Below are 22,264 nucleotides of genomic sequence, written 5' to 3'. Positions count from 1 at the left end.
TAGGATGGCATGGAACTCCCCTGCTCTTCCCTCCTCAACCCCCCCCCCCCTCCCCCCGCTCCATACTAACAGACTGACTGGAGATGGCACTGTTACCTCTTCTCTGTAAAGACTGGAAGTTCAGATAAGCAGCACTAAGAGCAGGAGCCAGCGATATTGAAAGCTGTGAACTGCAAGTGCTGCGGTAAGAGTTTTAATACATAGTTTACTGGGGATTATTTTTTTATTGTGGTCAAAGTGCAAAGCTAATAAACACTGAGGGTATAATAATACTTTAGAGGTTGAAATACACCTTTGCAACTGGGAGCGTTGTGTTTTACATGCAGATTACATGAGTGAATGCATTTCATGCATTCATTTGGAATGGAACATGGATGCATTAACACTACACAGGTCAGACACACATGCACTGTAGCACACCCAATCATTGCTAACAACTACCAGGCATTGTGGTGTTCTGCATTGGAAAAAATGCTACATATTTGTTTATTGGTCCATTCCTGTTCATTATTAGCCCAAATAAAATGAATGGGCTCTCTTAACACAATTCATTAAAATGTGTGACCCACTGAGGATTAAAGTGCATGAACACAACTCACAGGAACGGAGTCTGAAAGGGCCCAAGCATTCAGTTGTGGTGATGCACATACAGTAACATCCCGGCAGCAGCCAGCTAAGTTGCCAACCTACCAGAACAGATTAAAATAACATGGTGCACCACAACACACTGTACAGGTGAAACTCAAAAAATTAGAATATCGTGCAAAAGTTTATTTATTTCAGTAATGCAACTTAAAAGGTGAAACTAATATATGAGAGACTCATTACATGCAAAGCAAGATAGTTCAAGCCGTGATTTGTCATAATTGTGATGATTGTGGATTTGGGGTTTTCATGAACTGTAAACCATAATCTCAGAAAATGAGAATATTGTGAGAAGGTGCAATATTCTCGGCTCAAAGTGTCCCACTCTAATCAGCTAATTACGCCATAACACCTGCAAAGGGTTCCTGAGCCTTTAAATGGTCTCTCAGTCTGGTTCAGTAGGAATCACAATCATGGGAAAGACTGCTGACCGGACAGTTGTGCAGAAAACCATCATTGACACCCTCCATAAGGAGGGAAAGCCTCAATAGGTAATTGCAAAAGAAGTTGGATGTCCCCAAAGTGCTGTATCAAAGCACATTAATAGAAAGTTATGTGGAAGGGAAAAGTGTGGAAGAAAAAGGTGCACAAGCAGCAGGGATGACCACAGCCTGGAGAGGGTTGTCAGGAAAAGGCCATTCAAAAGTGTTGGGGACTTTCACAAGGAGTGGACTGAGGCTGGAGTCAGTGCATCAAGAGCCACCACACACAGATGGATCCTGGACATGGGCTTCAAATGTCGTATGCCTCGTCAAGCTGCTCCTGAACAACAAACAACGTCAGAAGCGTCTTACCTGGGCTAAAGAAAAACAGACCTGGTCTGTTGCTCAGTGGTCCAAAGTCCTCTTTTCTGATGAGAGCAACCTTTGCAGCTCATTTGGAAACCAAGGACCCCGAGTATGGAGGAAGAATGGAGAGGCACACACTGCAAGATGCTTGAAGTCCAGTGTGAGGTTTCCACAGTCTGTGTTGATTTGGGGAGCCATGTCATCTGCTGGTGTTGGTCCACTGTGCTTCATTAAGTCCAGGGTCAACGCAGCCGTCTACCAGGAGATTTTGGAGCACTTCATGCTTCCTTCCCCAGACGAGCTTTATGGGGATGCTGACTTCATTTTCCAGCAGGACTTGGCACCTGCCCACACCGCCAAAAGCACCAAAACCTGGTTCAATGACCGTGGGATTACTGTGCTTGATTGGCCAGCAAACTCGCCTGACATGAACCTGAAGCCCATTGCCAAGAGAAAGATGAGAGACATGAGACCGAACAATGCAGAAGAGCTGAAGGCTGCTATTGAAGCATCCTGGTCTTCCATAACACCTCAGCAGTGCCACAGGCTGATAGCTTCCATGCCACGCCGCATTGAGGCAGTAATTGCTGCAAAAGGGGCCCAAACCAAGTACTGAGTACATATGCATGCTTATACTTTTCAGAGGTCCGATATTGTTCTATGTACAATCCTTGTTTTATTGATTGCATGTAATATTCTAATTTTCTGAGATTGTGGATTTGGGGTTTTCATGAGCTGTAAGCCATAATCATCACACTTATGACAAATCACGGCTTGAACTATCTTGCTTTGCATGTAATGAGTCTATCTCATATATTAGTTTCACCTTTTAAGTTGCATTACTGAAATAAATGAACTTTTGCACAATATTCTAATTTTTCGAGTTTCACCTGTATACATGCTGTGGTGCTCTGCGGTTTTATTCACAACGAAAGGCAATGCAAATATACAGCATGTGCGCTTACAAGGCATACACATGAATGTGAATGTAGGTAGAACATGCATTATTGTGTGTTTTAATGCATGTTTTACCTGCTATAAATTCACCATTAATGGGTTATTTCTAATGCCAACCACAAAAGGTGTTTCAGACTGATCTGAAGGGCTCTCTTCTTGGCATCACGTGCCCTTTATTGAAGTTGTGGACAGCCCAAGGACTTCAGCTCCCAGAGGAACTACTCATCCCAGGATACTAACTCAACGTATTCATAGATTCACACTATTACCTCCAAGCCTTCAGTTCTCTTCCCTTCAGCACACAGCCTCAGAGCATCAGTCATCACCAAGGAGACTTCAGCGATCCTGGAAATCCCCATGCACACACATACCAGCTGTGCTTGCATATATTTAAAAAGAACCATATATATTACCGAGCTCCGCATTCCACCCTCTATGAATCATATATTGCCTCTAGATAGCACTGCCTTTCCACTGAAGTTACACAATTCTCATCTCACAGCTGCAGGCAACACAGTTATCTCACTTCTATCATCATTGGTGTTACTTCTTATTTCCCATACACGCGTGTGAAATCCTACCCACAACACAATTTTTTTTTAAAACAGTAATAAAACACCACTTTGTCAGTTGTACCTACAGGTAATTCTTACAATAAATCTTACACCTGTAGGTACAGTAAGCTTTACATCTTTAGCAGTCAGTGACATCACTAGCACATGCGTACCGTGACCATGACTCCCACATGCATGCATAGGAATGATGTCACCACGGCTTGGCCATTCAAATGACCAGAGCCCATAAGGAAAACTGGGTGAAGATGGAATCCCTGTTAGCGGTGACAGCTCACCGCTGGAGGGATCCATTTTGTAGGCAAGTCTTTTATAATGTACTGGTATCCGATGCAGAATAGTACATTATATCATTAAAAAAAAAAAGAAAAATTCTCCCTGGAAGTTAAAGACTTAACTACCACTTTAAGTCAACTAAAATGTCCAATATATGATCAAATCTAATCAAAATAATTGAGACTGTGGGGGGCAAAGAAGCACTGCAAGATGGTTTCTTTAGCCCATTCACAGCAGTATGCGGGTGTGAGAAACCCGCATTTCCATGTGCTTTGAACGAGTTGTAGGAAACACACATCTGCAGTTGCAATCTGAAGCGGGTATCAATGTTAATGACACCCCAAACACACCTCGCAAATCAATACGTAAATACAGAAGTACCATGCAATCAAGTTGCGGTGTGTTTTTTAAAGTAGTGCATGCACTACTTTTGATGTGATCCAGTTTGATTCAAAATAAAAGGGCTCAAATCACGCAGGATGACTCTGAATCTGAGAGAAAAGTGATGGATATGCACAGACGAGAACGTGCTCCAACACTGGGCAATACAGAGATGATCCTCACCATTTCTAACTTAGGTTAGAAACTCATTCATGCAAGAAATTTTCTCATCACTGTGGTTGTTAACGAATGTCAATTTCACTCCACTATTAGAAAATTCTTCTTAAAACCAAACATTTCTAATGAGATTCCATTAATGTATGGTCAGTTAAGTGTGTGATAGGAACAGAAGATCCTACACGCTTATAGGAGCAAAGACTGATCTGCATGGGCTGTTTTATGTCAGCACGTTGAGAAAAGGAAGCTAAATGTGTTACTAAAAACGTGGATATCTGCTGAAGGTGGCAATTCACTAAAGGTTACCGTAGGTGATATAAAGGTCATGTGACTCAATTTTCGGAAATATCACATGAGATTAAAAAACAAAAAGTCAATTCAATGTAAAATATGGAATGTGAGGTAAATGCCGGACATTAAAATAGTGAAATGAATACTGCAACAAAACATGAGATCCATCATTAAAGCAGAGTTCCACTTTAAAGATTGGTCCCCGCTCCCCATTATGGACTGGCACCTTTGGGGAGCGTTGGAAGTCTTCTGGGACACGACAGGTCCTAGAAGAAGACGGGGCCATTTAGGAAGGAAAAAATGTCACCAGCACACCGAGGATCATCAATATGGGTCCAAAGGTGAACTAGCCCTCAATCTGTTTTTTTTGTGTTCTTTTTTCTTCACAGCTCATCTCTGCAACCCCGCCCACCCACTGGTTTGTGTGGCGTCGGCGCCATATGTTTCTATGATGCCGGCGACTTGCCTCCGCCTTGTCCTTCCCGGCGCCGACATCATGGGTTTCCATGATGATGGCAACCGGTGCAGGAATGTCTTTGAGCGCATGCATGAGTAGTAAACTCTCATGGTGCATGCAGGTGACATGCGTCGCTATGAAACTGTCGCCGCTGCACTAATAGGACCACTGCAGGTGTGTCCCCATTGCAGCTCACTTGGCAATCGGAGACAACCCTCCCATATTTCTAGGTAACAGTCTTTATCTTCTGTCAGGGACATATATGCTGCTGGTCGTTGTTTCCAGAACCCAGCGCTGCTTTCAGCTGACACTTTTTACAATCCGGGGAGTACCATGATATACATGTGACCACAATGTTGATATCCCCGGGAATGCAGTTTATGTACATCTGATTATTGTTTAATTTATTTTTGCAGTTTGTATTGTTTCTGTTTACATTGATTTGAATACATTTTTGGAGGGAACATGACATCATGGGGTGGGGCCAAGCTCATTTCACTTCACTCTGATTGGTGAATGGTTTTCTTAAATAGTTCTCCAGTTTCTATCACAATTTGTCACATGCCAGATGAAGGGGTCCTGCGAGACTCCGAAACATTGCCTTGTTGTAACTATGTGATGGTTTATTAAAACCTTTGGACCCATATTGGTGATCCTCGGTGTGCTGGTGACATTTTTTTCCTTGCTGATTTTGTTCGGTTCCAGCCGACTGTCACTGCAGCACCCACATGTACAGCCATTTTTAACGCAGGAACGTGTGCATTTGGATTATACACTTGCATTCGGGGCCATTTAGGAAGCGCAGAGCTACTCGCGCATGCGCAGTGGGCTCCTGGCTGTGAAGGCGCAAGTTGTCACTGCCGGGTGCCCACACTGAAGATGCCGATGCCTGGAGTGCAGGAAGGCCGGTGAAACGGGCTGCGGCGGAGGCAACGCGGGATCGTGCGACAGGTGAGTGGCTGTTTTTTCAAAAGTCAGCAGCTACAGTTTTTGCAGCTGCTAACTTTTTTATACAGAGTGAGAGGAATTCCGCTTTAAAGTCAATTGACTAAAAAACACACACATTGGTTATTTATCACCTGGTGTTTGCTGGCGGTATTTTAGAAATGTACAAAACAACAATTAGAGGAAATCTGCACTGGCCAGAAAGTGAAAAGTATACATTGTATCAGTGAGAAAACGTTCTCCGGAGCTCAGGAATGTAAGTAAATTGTAACATTTCATCCGAGTGCGATTGTTTCGTGAATGAAAGCACACTAGAATGTTTTCATAGTTTCACATGATTGCTGTGTGCCTTCTGGTGCAGTGTTAGCCTGCAAAAAATAATTAAAAACAAGCCAAAAATAATGCAAAATGTAAGCACTAAATCTTGCAAAACATAAATATTTAATGCTTTCAATAATACTGGTGAAATCTATAAGAAACCTGAAACAGGAAGGGTCCAAAAAGAAACCTGGAAATAAGAAACATGTCCATCAGAAGTTACACAACAGGATGCTCAACTGCAGATGTTGAATGTCAGTGTAGAGGTCCTACCTGCATGCTGCCATTTCCCTGTATGAAGGCTCATCCTACTCATGTCATTGACCTCCAAAATATACAAACCGTTTCATCAAACTAGTGTGACGTTAGGACAGCCCACTCTGAGAACTGCACCGGTGACCACTCTCCATCTCCCTTTTCCTTCCTCTAGGTCTAGGACATCAATAACACTTATCACGTTATATTTCCTAGCGGCTTATGATCGTTCCCACAGCATGCCGAGCAACAAATATACTAACAAAATCTTCCCAGACTGCAGTATACACAATGTACAGTGAATCAGCACACTATAGTTTGAAAGGCTATAGAAAGGATATAGTTCCAAAAGCAATCAGTCTGAAAACTTTCCCTATCAGCAGAGGAGGTGAGCATTGTGCATGGCGGCCTCTCCTAGGTCATCAGCCATGTCAGGGCAGAACACATAAATAAGCCACATCACAGGAGGAGATCAAATCTGGGACATTCTCTACAGGTCACTTTTCATCTAGAAACCGTTTTATTGCCGTTTTCAAAACACAGCAGCAGGTTCCAAAATGAAATGCAAAAGTTACTAATTGTTAATAAATTACAAATTAGGCCTCATTCACACGAGTGTACCTTTTTTATATCCCAGTTTGACAGCCATGCGGGTGGAGGTGCAACTCCTCAAAAACATATTGGGGTTTATTTACTAAAGCTGGAGAGTCCAAAATCATACTCCCTTCTGCATAGAAACCAATCAGCTTCCAGGTTTCATTGCCAAAGCTTCATTGAACAAGCTGAGGTTAGAAGCTGATTGGTTTCTATGCAGAAGGGAGTCTGATTTTGGACTCTCCAGCTTTAGTAAATAAACCCCATTGTGTCTGTGCAATCGCTGCATCCCAACAGACATGACTGGGACTGCCTCCATGCAGATGCATAGAAAACCTGCGCATCCCATGCAGGCAAAGATGGTCCTTCACATGGGTGTGCGTCTAGATACGCCTGTGTGAATGAGGATATTGATTGTTGGGCCCTTTTACCACTTTTTTGCAGATTGACTGACAGTGGCTAAATGGTTAGCACTTCCGCCTGGCAGCACTAGGGTCCTTGTTCGAATCCCAACCACGGCACCACCTGCCTGGAGTTTGCATGTTCTCCCTGTGACTGCGTGGGTTTCCTCCAGGTACTCCGGTTTCCTCCCACACTCCAAAGACATGCTGGTAGGTGAATTGGCTCCTGTCTAAATTGGCCCCAGTATGTATATATATGAATGTGAGTTAGGGACTTTAGATTGTACGCCCCTTGAGGGTTAGGGGACTGATGTGAATGTACAATATATGTATGTAAAGCGCTGTGTAAATTGATGGTGCTATATAAGTACCTGAAATAAAAATAAAATATGTACTTCATGGTTCTAAGGTAAGAGCACGATTTGTCCTGAGGAGCACAGTTGGTGGAAGAGGTTTTGAGTGAATATACGCTGTAAAGTTTGTGGCACAAGGCGCACAGTCATTTTTATATGTTTTAAACACATGGGGACTATTCTAATATGGTGGGAATATTAAGTGGTAAATGGACACAGAGACTTTTATGCATATTTTTTTTTTTTTTTTTTTTTAAATCAAATTTTTTAGATTTTTATAAAATAACCTTTTTTATAAAATGCTTTTGGAGTAAAAATCTATCTTAAAACACACCACCTGTCTGGAGTTTGCATGTTCTCCCTGAGCCTGCGTGGGTTTCCTCTCGGTACTCTGGTTTCCTCCAACACTCCAAAGACATGCTGGTAGGTTAATTGGCTCCTGTCAAAATTGTCCCTAGTATGTGTATGTATGAATGTGAGTTAGGGACCTTAGATTGTACACCCCTTGAGGGTTAGGGACTGATGGGAATGTACAATATATATATGTAAAGCGCTGTGTAAATTGATGGCGCTATATAAGTACCTGAAATAAAGATAGTTTTCTATTTACATTCATAATTTAGTTTTTTCAGCATGAAATGGAGCTTCGTTATGTAGCATGAGGCTGTATGTTCTGCAATATTTACATTCTGGTAAACTCATTCAATGAATCCAAGCTGAGATAACATGCACTGCATTGATGCATTCACACAATGTCACAGTAACAGGAGAAAAAACATGAAAAAAAGAATTGGAGTCGTTCTCCAACTATGTGTGATGAACATGTTGACCTAAAATCGGTTCTGATATCGCTGTTTTACTAACCCGACAGCTTATTATACTAAAAAGGAAACCTTCATTTGGTTTGCAAATATTAAAGATTCTAACGACCAGCAAGAATAAGTCGGATTCCTTATATTTAAAGAGCACCTGTCATTTTAGGTCCATCATGGCAGCGCCTATTAGCGGGCATCCACTCACCTGCTGCCGCCACATCCCTCACCTTGTTGTGTCCCTGCCGCATTACCAGCCGTACAATTAAAGTGAATGTGACTGTCGGTGAGTCAACAGCGGGTCAGAGGAGGAGCTACTGCGGGACAGAGATGACAGCTGCTCTTTAAAAATTATGATTTGAATGCAGCCTTTTCACTAGTGATTTAAATCAAATCCACCCTGCTTTTAGGTGGGCACTAGATGCACTAAATGTTATTTACACTATGGAGATTTACTGACCCCCGGTTCACATATATGCAGCCGTGTTTTGCACGGCTCCTCTGCAAAGCAGGGAACAATTCCCTGCACTTCTTTGGAAAAACGGAGCCCTCACGGGCACCTCAGTTCCCAGTACGGTTGCGTTTTCCAGTGCGGGCGGCATGCCACTAGAACTAATAGCACCCGCCCGCGGGTCCGCATTTCTCTGTGCAGGTGGTGCAGCTACACGGATTTTCGTGCAGATCCGCAGCGGCACCACCAGCACAGATGTGAACCTAGGATAAAACTGGAGCACCCAGAATCTGGTGCAGTTGTGCAATGTAACCTTCGAACTTCACCTTGTTCAATGAAGCTTTGACAATAAAACCTGGATGCCAATTGGTGTAGTTGTGCATAGTAACCGATCTGTTTCCAGGTTTTATTGTCAAAACTTAACAGGCTGAAGTTAGAAGATGATTGGTTACCATGCACAGCTGCACCAGATTCTGGGTGTTTTGGTTTTTATTAACTCTCCCCCTATATGTTTTTGGGGGTTAAGAATGCCACATAAGCATTCTTAACCCCATGTAAAGCCTTAAAAGCAGCCATATATTAAGATTTCTGTTCTTGGGGTTTAGCTACCATATCAATTTGGCATTAAACATTCACAGCTTTTGTCTGACTGATAACATCAAGTGTGCCACCATAGAAGGGAAAATGGCAAATGAAATAAATGGCCGTAAGCACTCTCAACATACATCTAAACTCTGGATGGCACACTAAACCTGGGATGAAAGGATCCACCTAAACAAATGATTATACGTGGGATTCTGTGTTTTAACCAAGCCACTGAAACAAAAGTACCAGAAAAAGGAGAACCTGCAAACACTGGATAATTCCCATCTGGGGCTTCCTCACTGACACTCGCTGTAATTGCTCCCAGAGGTAGGAGTACTGACAGAAATAGCTGGGAAGATCACATACAAAATCCAGAATCAAGAGAACAGGGAAACTGACCGGCACAATCTGGATATTCACCTGACACAGATATTCTTCTAGACATCAAAACAACATAAGCAAACCTCATTTAATGGCCTCAACAGGAGAAAACAACATAGTAAAGAATACCTGCCACCTTTATAAATCAGGAGTCACATCACACATGCTTCCGTAATACACTCACTTCTGTTTACTCAAGGAGTATCCTCTTTAAACACAAACTGTTTCAAAGATATTCCAACCAAAATCTGTAAAGTCTTCATACTAGAGAACGGTTTCATGTATTAGTGTAATGGTAATGTACTGTTTATGTAACTCCAATCACAGATAACCTCACTCTTCCTGCTGTGGGATGACAACTCGGTGTCCCTGTCTTCCAATCGCTCTTCTGCGTTGACACCCTGTTACAAAGGCTTCTTACTCAAAAACTACAAGAAGCAATTCCAAGACATTTACACAAGCATGGTCCACAATTGGCACCAAAAAAAAAAACAAAAAAACACCACACCATGCTGCCATTGATGGAGTACATATTGACATGAAGTGGCTGCCTCACGGCTGCAGGAGATCAGTTGAACAGAGATTGAAAAAAAATATAAAATAAATGGTAAGGTCCCATTCACACCAGAAACTGCATTTACTGCACGTGGTTTGCATGTGCAGTGACAGGTATTTGTCACACTTTTTTTTTTTTTTCTTACATGCATCTGTGGTGCATGTTTCCTAAACTTGTATTTCCTTTGTCACTTCCACCTCTTCTTCTGTGGGCTTTTATGTGCACTGTGCTGCATTTTTATGCATTTGCAGTGCAGAAAAGTGCAGCTCACTGGCACAGGTATCTTCTATTTGGCTTCTTCTGGGTGCTCGTCTCCATTGGCGGGCACAGGATGACGTCCGCCTGCACAATCTGTGTACATTACTACAAGCTGGCAAGTAGGTTTCTTTTATTGTCTCTTCTGCGGTAAAGACCCTACCTGCTGGCTCCTAAACTCTGATCTTGGCTTCTGTTTAAAGCAATAATAAAATACATTTTTATTTTTAAAATAATGACAAGTCATACTTTCCTGCTCTGTGCAATAGAATGCACAGAGCAGCCCCGAACCTCCTCTTTTCAGGTCCCCCTCCAGCACTCCTGACCCTCCCCCCTGCTGAAGTGTCCCCTTAGCAAGCAGCTTGCTATGGGGGCACCCAAGCAGGCTTGCTCCCAATCTGCTGCTCTGCATGTCCATTCACACACAGAGCGTGGCTCATCCAGCCCTCTCCTCATTGGCCTAATGGCTGTGATTGACAGTAGCAGGAGCCAATGGCTGCCGCTGCTGTCCCAGCCAGTGAGGAGGAAAGGGAAATTCCTGGAAGAGCCGCTGCTCTCATGCACATCGCTAGATTAAGATGGGGCTGAGCTTTACACAGAAGATTTTTTACGTTCATGCATAAAAGGTAAGGCCTCATGCACACAAAACGTTATAAAAACGCTCCTCCTTTTGGCAGAAAAAGGTGCCTGTGTCTAACGCTTTTACCAGTGTTTAGGCACGTTTACAGGCGTCAATCACTTGGGCATGAATTAATTTCATTAGCCAGAATGATAATTAATTTTAATGACCAGAATAAATTAAAGCTCAAGCGTTAAACGTGTTATTAACATGCATTTAGGTGAATTTACATGCGTCAGTTTTTTTTTTTCTGCCAAAATGCTGCTGCTACTGGAAGCACTAGCAGGGTTTGTGGTTTTTTTGTTCACAGCTCCTGCCACTAAAAGCTTCTAAAGTTTTGTGGGCATGGACACAGGATAATATGCAGGGGTGTTTGGAAGCTGCAAAAAAACTCCCAAAAAACAAACAAACCGCCAGGTGCCCCCTAAAAGTGGCTTAAAAATTGTCTTGTGTGCATGGGGGGGGGGGGGGGGGAAATCATGATGTAGCAGAAGTATGTGGGACTCTCCAAGTAAGAATGGAACAGGCAGGAGCCCCCCTTATGCCCATCAGAGTGGAAATGTTAGATGTGCTGGGTACTTCACACCAACAACAGCAGACGTATACTTGGCATTGCAAGGACATGAATGTCGAAAGTGGAGCCACTTGCAATAAGTTTATCAGACCAGTGGACCATACATGGTAGAAAGAAGAATAAACTAACTTCTAGCTTTCCTAGCACTGTAACCATTGACAACAGGAACGTATCAGGAGCAGAGACTCACACTTAGCTGCTCATAGAGGCAGTGAGTGCAGTCCTGAAACTTCTTAGTACTAAGCGTGGCATTCGGGGAAAGGACCGCAGTGTGGGACAACAATGCAGGAGAGTATCATGAGAATGGTGCAGCCCACCCTGGACAGGACTAGCAAACAAAGTGGCTATTATGATGTGACCCCTCACTATATGGGTGACAGGACTGTGGATCTCATGGTACCAGTGAGCACCCTGGGTGAATGCGGCAGCATGCAGGATTCTTGGGTAGGAATATCAGAACTACATAAACTCATGTGCTGTGACTCCTCACTATAATAATAACAGACACATGATTTTAAGGCTGCTTTCACACTGAGGAGTTTTTCAAGCGTTTTTGCATTACAAAAAGCGCCTGAAAAGCTCAAGAAAACTGCTTCCTTATGTATGTGAATACAAATCTATGTATGTTTTCATACGGAGACGTTGCACTTGTGGTGCGGTGTAGCATCTTTGGGGCATGTTTGGGGAGTTAAAAAAAAAAAAAAAAAAAAAAAAAAAAAAAAACACACACACAAAAAACGCCTCTTGCCATTGAAATAAATGGAAAATGCCTGAAAAACACCTCTGACAAGCGGTTTTGGTTCAGGTTTAAGTCACATGTCCTTTAAAAAACACAGCAAAAACACGTTATAAATGCCTATGCGTTTTTGAGGCGTTTTAGTATGAAACTAGTCTTACATTACCAGTGTAACTCCCAGAGAAGGAATAAAGAGCTTGGCACTCATAGGTAGTAATGTCAAAGAAGCCTCAGTGCTGTGACCTTTCACATAAGGAACAGGAGGGTGGCTCTTATGGTAAGCGTATGCTCTATAGGTGAAAGTAGAAGGATAGAGGACTCTTGGACTGGAATGTTAGAGAAGCCCATGTGATGTGACCCCTCCTGCCATATACATGACAGCAATGTGGTTCTCATGGTACCAGTACAAACAAACGACAACTACCCCAACCTATAACTAGCCTTTGCCGCAAGAAGAACATGTAAGGGCAACGCATGTCAAACAAGAAAAATTCCCAGCCAGTTAACATCAACCCAAATTGTCCTGTCTAACAGTTCATGTTAAAACCAGGGGTTGAGAGGTTTTGCCCTTTCATGTCCTGTTTGCGGCAAAGACCAGTTATACTGTACTTTTGGGTGGTACCATTTGTTTGTACTGTTGGTTAATTGGTACAGAGATGAATTGGACACCATTGCTTCCATTGTTGTATAGCTGGGTGTCCAGTGCGCCCTTATGCCTTTGTAGAGGAGTGGGCTCCCTTCAGGCATACCTGCCCTCGATCTATCCATTATTATATACAGTCATGGCCGAAATTGTTGGCACCCTTGATATTTCTCCAGGAAATCATGTATTTCTCACGAAACGTATTGCATTAACACATGTTTTGCTATACACATGTTTATTCCCTTTGTGTGTATTGGGACAAAACAAAAAAAGGGAGGAAAGAAAGCAAATTCGACATAATGTCACACAAACCTCCAAAAATGGGCTGGACAAAAGTATTGGCACCCTTTCACAACTGCGGATAAATAAGAATGTTACAAGCATGTGATGCTCCTGTAAACTCACCTGGGGCAAGTAACAGGTGTGGGCAATATAGAAATCACACCTGAAAGCAGATAAAAAGGAGAGACGTTCACTTAACCTTTGCATTGTGTGTCTGTCTGTGCCACACTAAGCATGGACAACAGAAAGAGGAGACGAGAACTGTCTGAGGACCTGAGAACCAAAATTGTGGCAAAATATCAACAATCTCAAGGTTACAAGTCCATCTCCAGAGAACTAGATTTGCCTTTGTCCACAGTGCGCAACATTATCAAGAAGTTTGCAACCCATGGCACTGTAGCTAATCTCCCTGGTCGTGGACGGATGAGGAAAATTGATGAAAGATTGCAACGCAGAATAGTCCGGATGGTGGATAAGCAGCCCCAAACATGTTCCAAAGACATTCAAGCTGTCCTGCAGGCTCAGGGAGCATCAGTGTCAGCGCGAACTATCCGTCGACATTTAAATGAAATGAAACGCTATGGCAGGAGACCCAGGAGGACCCCACTGCTGACACAGAGACATAAAAAAGCAAGACTACAGTTTGCCAAAATGTACTTGAGTAAGCCAAAAGCCTTCTGGGAAAACGTCTTGTGGACAGATGAGACCAAGATAGAGCTTTTCGGTAAAGCACATCATTCTACTGTTTACCGAAAACGGAATGAGGCCTACAAAGAACAAAACACAGTACCTACGGTAAAATATGGTGGAGGTTCAATGATGTTTTGGGGTTGTTTTGCTGCCTCTGGCACTGGGTGCCTTGACTGTGTGCAAGGCATCATGAAATCTGAGGATTACCAAAGGATTTTGGGTCGCACTGTAGGGCCCAGTGTCAGAAAGCTGGGTTTGCGTCCAAGATCCTGGGTCTTCCAGCAGGACAATGACCCCAAACATACGTCAAAAAGCACTCAGAAATGGATGGCAAAGAAGCGCTGGAGAGTTCTGAAGTGGCCAGCAATGAGCCCAGATCTAAATCCCATTGAACACCTGTGGAGAGATCTTAAAATTGCTGTTGGGAAAAGGTGTCCTTCCAATAAGAGAGACCTGGAGCTGTTTGCAAAGGAAGAGTGGTCCAAAATTCCGGGTGAGAGGTGTCAGAAGCTTATTGATGGTTATAGGAAGCGACTGATTTCAGTTATGTTTTCCAAAGGGTGTGCAACCAAATATTAAGTTAAGGGTGCCAATACTTTTGTCCAGCCCATTTTTGGGGTTTTGTGTGACATTATGTCATATTTGCTTTTCTGCCTCTGTTTTATATTTGTTCCAATACATACAAAGGGAATAAACATGTGTATAGCAAAACATGTGTTAATGCAATACCTTTTTTGTGTGAAATACTTGATTTTCAGGAAAAATATCAAGGGTGCCAACAATTTCGGCCATGACTGTATGTGTTCCAACTTTGGAGGCTCTCAAAATGTATAGAGTTAAGACTGCAGTACAAGTGAAATGGCCCTGCAGCTTATGCATGTTTTTGCAAACGTGTGCAAACTAAACCGTTTTTAACCAGTTCCCGACCGTGCTATAGCTAAAAGATGGCTACAGCACGGACGGTTAGTTCTGGGAGGGCGTCCATGGATGTCCTCCCACAACCGCAGCCCCCGCAGACCCCCTTGGGCGTGCACTGTGCTCGATCTGTGATCGCTTTGTCCTTCAGACACAACTGATCAGATGACTAAGGAACGGGCCAATCACAGCCGCTTTTACCATGTGACCAATCACAGCTGATCACCGGGTAAATAGGAAAAGCCGTTTATCAGCAGTTCTCTCCTCACGCTGACAGCACGTGAGGAGAGCCGGTAAGTGGCATTTCGCACAGGGACATCTACACTGATCATGAGTGTCCTGGTGATCAGCGTAGCCCCATCTGTGCTGTCAATCAGTGCAGCCTATCAGTGAAGGAGAAAAATTACTTATTTACAAAACTTTATAACTGAAACTAAGAAAAACTTTTTTTTTCCAAAATGTTTGGTCTTTTAGTTTGTTTAGCAAAAAAATAAACCCCCAGTGGTGAATAAATACCACCAAAAGAAAGCTTATTTGTTTCAAAAAATGAAAAATTTAGTTTGGGTGCAGTGTTGCATGACCGCACAATTGTCATGCAAACTCAGAGCACTGAAAGCTGAAAATTGGGCTGGGCAGGAAGGGGGTAAAAGTACCCTGTAGGCAAGTGGTAATGTGAACTGTTAAAGACAGGACAATTCAGTTTGTTGCAGGCTGGCTGGTAAGTGAGCTGGGAATTTTTCTCTGCTGTTGTTTCTCATGGTACTACTGTAACCACAGAAACGTCAGGGTAAGAATGGCAGAGCTAAGGCAGTTCATGTGATCCCCCACTACATGGGTGACAGGATGGTGGCATTGATGATAAGTGTGGGCTCCATAGGTGAGATTGGCAGCACAGAAGAATCTAGAGCTGTAACGTCAGAGATAGAGAAGCTCATGTGCTGTAACGTCAGAGATAGAGAAGCTCATGTGCTGTGCCCCCGCAGTATATGGATGAAAGGAGTGGTGGATTTGTACTGCTGGAGCCCTCAGGGGAACGATGACAGAACTGGGGACTCCAGGGTAATAATGTTTGAAAAGCCCAAGTGCTGTGACCACTATAGGTGTTGTTCTTAGGCCTCATTCACACCGGCACGCCTACGTTTAACTTTTCTAAACACAGATGTTCTCTGGAAAGTACAAACAACTTTTATGCCTCCCAGATCTCTTACTCCTGCATATCAATGTCCCTGCTAAGGGCCCGTTCACACTAGCATGCCGTCCTGAACGCTCAGGCGGATGGTGTGTACTGGAAGATACAGTGCCAAAACATTGATCCTGCCACAGCACACTGTTTACCTTTTTCCCCCCACATAACTTTATTGAAATGTAACGAGTGGTGACCATGTGGCGGTGTATGTTGCAACCTGAAGAGCTGAGACAAAAAAACAAAACAAAAAAAAAAAAACACTACATGCAGTGCTCTTTTTTTTCACAGTGTGCACCAACATTGTGCTGAGAACTGACACTACTGGAGCCAAAGTAATTTTCCTTGTCTGTGCTGCGGCTGTGCGGGAAATAGCTGATCCAGGAATCATTCAATTAAATTTTCTCAAAAGGCTCATTCTTGCTGTGTGCAGAGTGAGGTAAGGGAATAGGAACTGGAGGTTGGAAGAGTCCGGGGATAGGGATGGAGGAATCTATGAATAAGAAAGAACGGAAGAGTCCGGGGATGGGGATGGCGGAACCCATGAACAAGGAAGAACGGAAGAGTCCGGGGATGGGGATGGCGGAACCCATGAACAAGGAAGAACGGAAGAGTCCGGGGATAGGGATGGCAGAATCCACGAACAAGGAAGAACGGAAGAGTCCGGGGATAGGGATGGCGGAATCCATGAACAAGGAAGAACGGAAGAGTCCGGGAATGGGGATGGCGGAATCCATGAACAAGGAAGAACGGAAGAGTCCGGGAATGGGGATGGCGGAACCCATGAACAAGGAAGAACGGAAGAGTCCGGGGATGGGGATGGCGGAACCCATGAACAAGGAAGAACGGAAGTGTCCGGGGATAGGGATGGCGGAATCCATGAACAAGGAAGAACGGAAGAGTCCGGGAATAGGGGCGGAGGAATCTATGAATAAGGAAGAACGGAAGAGTCCGGGGATAGGGATGGAGGAATCCATGAATAAGGAAGAATGGAAGAGTCCGGGGATAGGGATGGAGGAATACATGAATAACAAGAATGGAAGAGTCCGGGGATAGGGATATAGGAATCTATGAATAAGAAAGGAAGAATGAAAGAGTTCGGGGATAGGGATGGAGGAATCTATGAATAAGGAAGAATGGAAGAGTCCGGGGATAGGGATGGCGGAATCCATGAACAAGGAAGAATGGAAGAGTCCGGGGATAGGGATGGAGGAATACATGAATAACAAGAATGGAAGAGTCCAGGGATAGGGATATAGGAATCTATGAATAAGAAAGGAAGAATGAAAGAGTCCGGGGATAGGGATGGAGGAATCTATGAATAAGGAAGAATGGAAGAGTCCGGGGATAGGGACGGAGAAATCTATGATTAAGAAAGGAAGAGTCCGGGGATAGGGATGCAGGAATCTATGAATGAGAAGGGAAGGATGGAGAAGTCTGGAGATAGGAACTGAAGGATGAACAGGTCCAAGGATAAGAACTGATAGATGGAGGAATCCATGGATAGGATTTGAAGGATGGAAACGTTTGGGAACAGAAACTGAAGAATGGAGTCGTTGAGAGATAGGAATTGAAAGATGGTGGAATCAATGGATAGGAATGGAAGACTGGAAGAGTCCATGGATAGGAACTGAAGGATGAAAGCATCCAGGGATAGGGATGGAAAAGTCTGGGCAAAGAAACTGAAGAAGGGAAGAGTCCCCTGGTATAAGAATGCAAGGACGGAAGAATCCATGGATGCAGAATGCAAGGACGGAAGAATCCATGGATGCAGAATGCAAGGACGGAAGAATCCATGGATGCAGAATGCAAGGACGGAAGAATCCATGGACGCAGAATGCAAGGACGGAAGAATCCATGGACGCAGAATGCAAGGACGGAAGAATCCATGGACGCAGAATGCAAGGACGGAAGAATCCATGGACGCAGAATGCAAGGACGGAAGAATCCATGGACGCAGAATGCAAGGACGGAAGAAACCATGGACGCAGAATGCAAGGACGGAAGAATCCATGGACGCAGAATGCAAGGACGGAAGAAACCATGGACGCAGAATGCAAGGACGGAAGAATCCATGGACGCAGAATGCAAGGACGGAAGAATCCATGGACGCAGAATGCAAGGACGGAAGAATCCATGGACGCAGAATGCAAGGACGGAAGAAACCATGGACGCAGAATGCAAGGACGGAAGAAACCATGGACGCAGAATGCAAGGACGGAAGAAACCATGGACGCAGAATGCAAGGACGGAAGAAACCATGGACGCAGAATGCAAGGACGGAAGAAACCATGGACGCAGAATGCAAGGACGGAAGAAACCATGGACGCAGAATGCAAGGACGGAAGAATCCATGGACGCAGAATGCAAGGACGGAAGAATCCATGGACGCAGAATGCAAGGACGGAAGAATCCATGGACGCAGAATGCAAGGACGGAAGAATCCATGGACGCAGAATGCAAGGACGGAAGAAACCATGGACGAAGAATGCAAGGACGGAAGAAACCATGGACGCAGAATGCAAGGACGGAAGAATCCATGGACGCAGAATGCAAGGACGGAAGAAACCATGGACGCAGAATGCAAGGACGGAAGAATCCATGGACGCAGAATGCAAGGACGGAAGAAACCATGGACGCAGAATGCAAGGACGGAAGAATCCATGGACGCAGAATGCAAGGACGGAAGAATCCATGGACGCAGAATGCAAGGACGGAAGAAACCATGGACGCAGAATGCAAGGACGGAAGAAACCATGGACGCAGAATGCAAGGACGGAAGAAACCATGGACGCAGAATGCAAGGACGGAAGAAACCATGGACGCAGAATGCAAGGACGGAAGAAACCATGGACGCAGAATGCAAGGACGGAAGAAACCATGGACGCAGAATGCAAGGACGGAAGAATCCATGGACGCAGAATGCAAGGACGGAAGAATCCATGGACGCAGAATGCAAGGACGGAAGAATCCATGGACGCAGAATGCAAGGACGGAAGAATCCATGGACGCAGAATGCAAGGACGGAAGAAACCATGGACGAAGAATGCAAGGACGGAAGAAACCATGGATGCAGAATGCAAGGATGAAAGAGTTTAGGAATAGAAATTGAAGAATAGAGGAATCCATAGATAGGAACTGAAAGGCAAAGAAGTCTGGGGAAGAGGAGTCTCCAGGGATAAAAAACATAAGGATGGAAGAGTCCATGGATAGGAACTGAAAAGTGGTGGGGTCCAGGGATACAGATGACAGAGTATCTCAGGTGCTGTGACCCCTCACTATATGGGTGACCGGAGAGTGGCCCTCATGGTGTCACTGTGGGCTCCCCAAGTGAGACTGCATAGAGTCCTCCAAGTCAGGAATATCAGGAATAGAGGAGCACTTGTGCTGTATACATGGTAGGACTGGGGGAGGGGGTCTCATAGTAGCAGGGTATCCTCATGGAGCTCAGGGATGGGATATCAGGATTTAGGGTCCAGTACTGGAGGGGTCTGAGTTTAGGTTCCAGGGATGGGGGTGTCCAGGTTGGGTTTTTTTCCCATGTTTGGGGGGATCCAGGGATGGGGGGTGTCCAGGGGTTTACATGTTTGGAGGGTCCAGGGATGGGAGGTGTATGGGTTGGGGGGGGGGTCTAGGGATGAGGGAGGGTCCAGGGAATTCCATGTTTGTGGGGGGATCCACAGATGAGGGAGTGTCCGGGTTTGGGTTCCAGGGATAGGGGGTGTCTGGGTTCGGGTGATTCCATGTTTGGGGGGGGGGGGAATCGATGGGTGGGGGGTCCAGGTTTCAGGGACAGGGGATGTCTAGGTTCAGGAGGGGCCAGGTTCGTGGGTTGCCATGTTTGGGGGGATTCCAGGGATGGGGTCTGAGTTCAGGAAGGTCCGGGTTGGGGTGGTCCAGGTTTGGGTTCCATGGATGGGGGAGTTCGGGTTGGAGGGTGCCCGGGTTCGGGGGTGTCCCTGTGCTGTGACCGCTCACTATAGAGATGATAGAAGTGCGGACATCCGGGCTCCCTCAGTGAGCCTCTCCCGGCCCCTCACCTGGCTCTGCCGCTCTCCCGACTCTCCTCCGGCTCGGTCTCATCATCCTCCACAGTCACATCTCCGGCTGGGAAGGCAGCGGCCGCCCCGAACCCTCCAGGAGCCAGAGTACTGATGGCTCCGCTCTCCTCCTCTCCTCTCCCCGGAGCTCCGTGTTGCTCCACAAGCCCGGCCGCCGCCACTCTCGTCAGTATCAGCGCCAGAACAGACAGGCCGAGCCGCCCCCAGCCCCGGACTTCCATGTCCCCACCAACATGTGCACACAGCGCGGCTCCTCACCAACTCATTCCGCCTCCAGCGCCGCCATGACACTTCTATTCTGACAGACAACTCCCCCCGGAGCAGACAGAGAATTCCCTCACCTCACAGTGCTGCCGACCAATCACACCGCACGGAGGTGACAAGTCCCCCGGCCATAGGGAACTCTTCCTGTCCGTCACAATGAATTTTCCCCGCCCACCAACAAACCCTGAATTATTCCATTGGTGAATGAGTCCAGTGCCATGGGGCAAACCCGCAATGCCTTCTGGGATACTCCATGCGTGGCCTTCTTCAGCCAGCTGCTGAAGGTAACCCCACAGCCAATCAGATCGCTCCGACTCGGCGCTCTGTTTACTAACATGGTCCTTTCAAAGATAAGGGCCGCCCAATCAGAGTTTGTTCTGGAGTTCAGTGGAGGTGATTGGTTAGCGGGTGGAGTGAGCAGTTTACTTTCTATTGGTTGGCGATAACGTCAACACGGAGAGGGCGGGACTGTGTGGGGAGAGGGTAGGGGATTGGTGGAGGGCGGCAACACATACGTGGCTGGTTTTGAGTGTCTACCTCGCCGCCATTGAGATGAACGTGACAGGGGGGCGGGGAGGGGGAGGGGCCGAGGGCGGTCACATGGATCGTCGTGCAAATTAAACACGAGTCATCTTTAACCCCTGCAGGCCTGGAGAGTTTTCTGTAACGTCATGGGAAGCCGTAAAGAGGGGCCGAGGCTGTCAGTGACGTCATCCCTATGAAATGCCAATGGCCCGGCAATAGGCAGCTAGCATAGAGATCCGAAGGCAGTCAGAACTCCTAATTCACAGCTCCAGGGCAGTGAGAAGGAAACCTGGCAGCCAGCAAAGTAGCATTTTCAGAGGCAGCATGACAACGGCACCGCCCACTGCTTTGTTAAGCTGACGTTACCACCAATGATTCCAAAAATCGGCCGACTAAATCATAAAGTTCACCCCCTATAACAGCCAAACGTTTATTCCTTTCCGGTCACGGCTCATGCGCAAATTTTTTATCGTTAAAACGATCGATTTGTCCATCTTTGCCGGGAAAATCATCCGTTTTTTTTAACTCGGCCGTGAATTTTCTAACATGACCGATAATCTCTAAGTGCAAAAAACCCGACCAATTAACCCAATAACAGTGCAAAAATTGGCCGTTTTTTTTCAGGCCGATTTTCGAACCATCTATGGCCGGCATTACAGAACATCGACAAGGAGACAGCCGAGCACAGCGGGATGGGACATTTGCTCATTATCGATCATTACATTTTTTTCCCGGACGGTTTTACCCCTTTCATGACCAGGACGTTTGTTTGCGATACCGCACTGCGCTACTTTAAAGTGTTCCTAAACCCACAACAGTACAATCAGTCTGTATATGCAGGAAAGCATGCTTGTTATACTCACTGTGGAACCTAAGGGGTTAATCCTCTGCATTGTGTAAAAAGGCTGTTTGATCCTGTCTTCTCTGATCCTCCCCTTCTTCCAGTGTCCCCATCCATCTGCTGATAGTACAGAGCCCTAGGAGTTACTCTGCACATGCTCAGTGTATTGTTAGAGAGTTTTTTCTGTCTTCTCTGATCCTGCCCTTCTTCCAGTGTCCCCCTCTTATATCCTTATAGGACATTTCCTGTGGAGTCACTCTGCACATGCTCATTTTGGTGTGTATTGCTAGAGAGGGTTTTTTTTCTTTGGAGGGTGCATGTGATCAGCACAGGGCCAATCGGCACTGTCCAGACAGAGGTCAGGGGTTTTGCATCCTCCTAGAGCAGAATTAAAACTCCTCCTACAAGCTTTAACCAGTGCTCTGCTGAACACTGATAGAAGTCACGAGGCTGCTCTAACTGCTGATGAGAAAAGGTATTT

The 22,264-nt window shown here is 45.3% G+C and overlaps 1 protein-coding gene across 2 annotated transcripts in view; it reads right to left on the bottom strand.

Moving 5' to 3' along the window:
* EIF2AK3 (eukaryotic translation initiation factor 2 alpha kinase 3) overlaps positions 1 to 20,526 on the bottom strand; it is an 82,938-nt gene extending 62,412 nt beyond the window's left edge. For both annotated transcript variants that reach the window (XM_089656414.1, XM_089656415.1), the window contains exon 1: positions 20,133 to 20,526. In XM_089656414.1, the coding sequence (XP_089512540.1) occupies positions 20,133 to 20,374 (242 nt within the window). In that variant the 5' untranslated portion in view covers positions 20,375 to 20,526. The remainder of the gene's footprint in view (positions 1 to 20,132) is intronic.
* Between the last annotated feature and the right edge of the window lie 1,738 nt (positions 20,527 to 22,264).

Source organism: Staurois parvus, unplaced genomic scaffold (assembly GCF_062004578.1).
Source record: "Staurois parvus isolate SC_StPar_1 unplaced genomic scaffold, SC_StPar_1.0 ptg000903l, whole genome shotgun sequence".
NCBI lineage: Eukaryota > Metazoa > Chordata > Amphibia > Anura > Ranidae > Staurois > Staurois parvus.
This window is presented reverse-complemented; position numbering and strand designations above follow the sequence as displayed.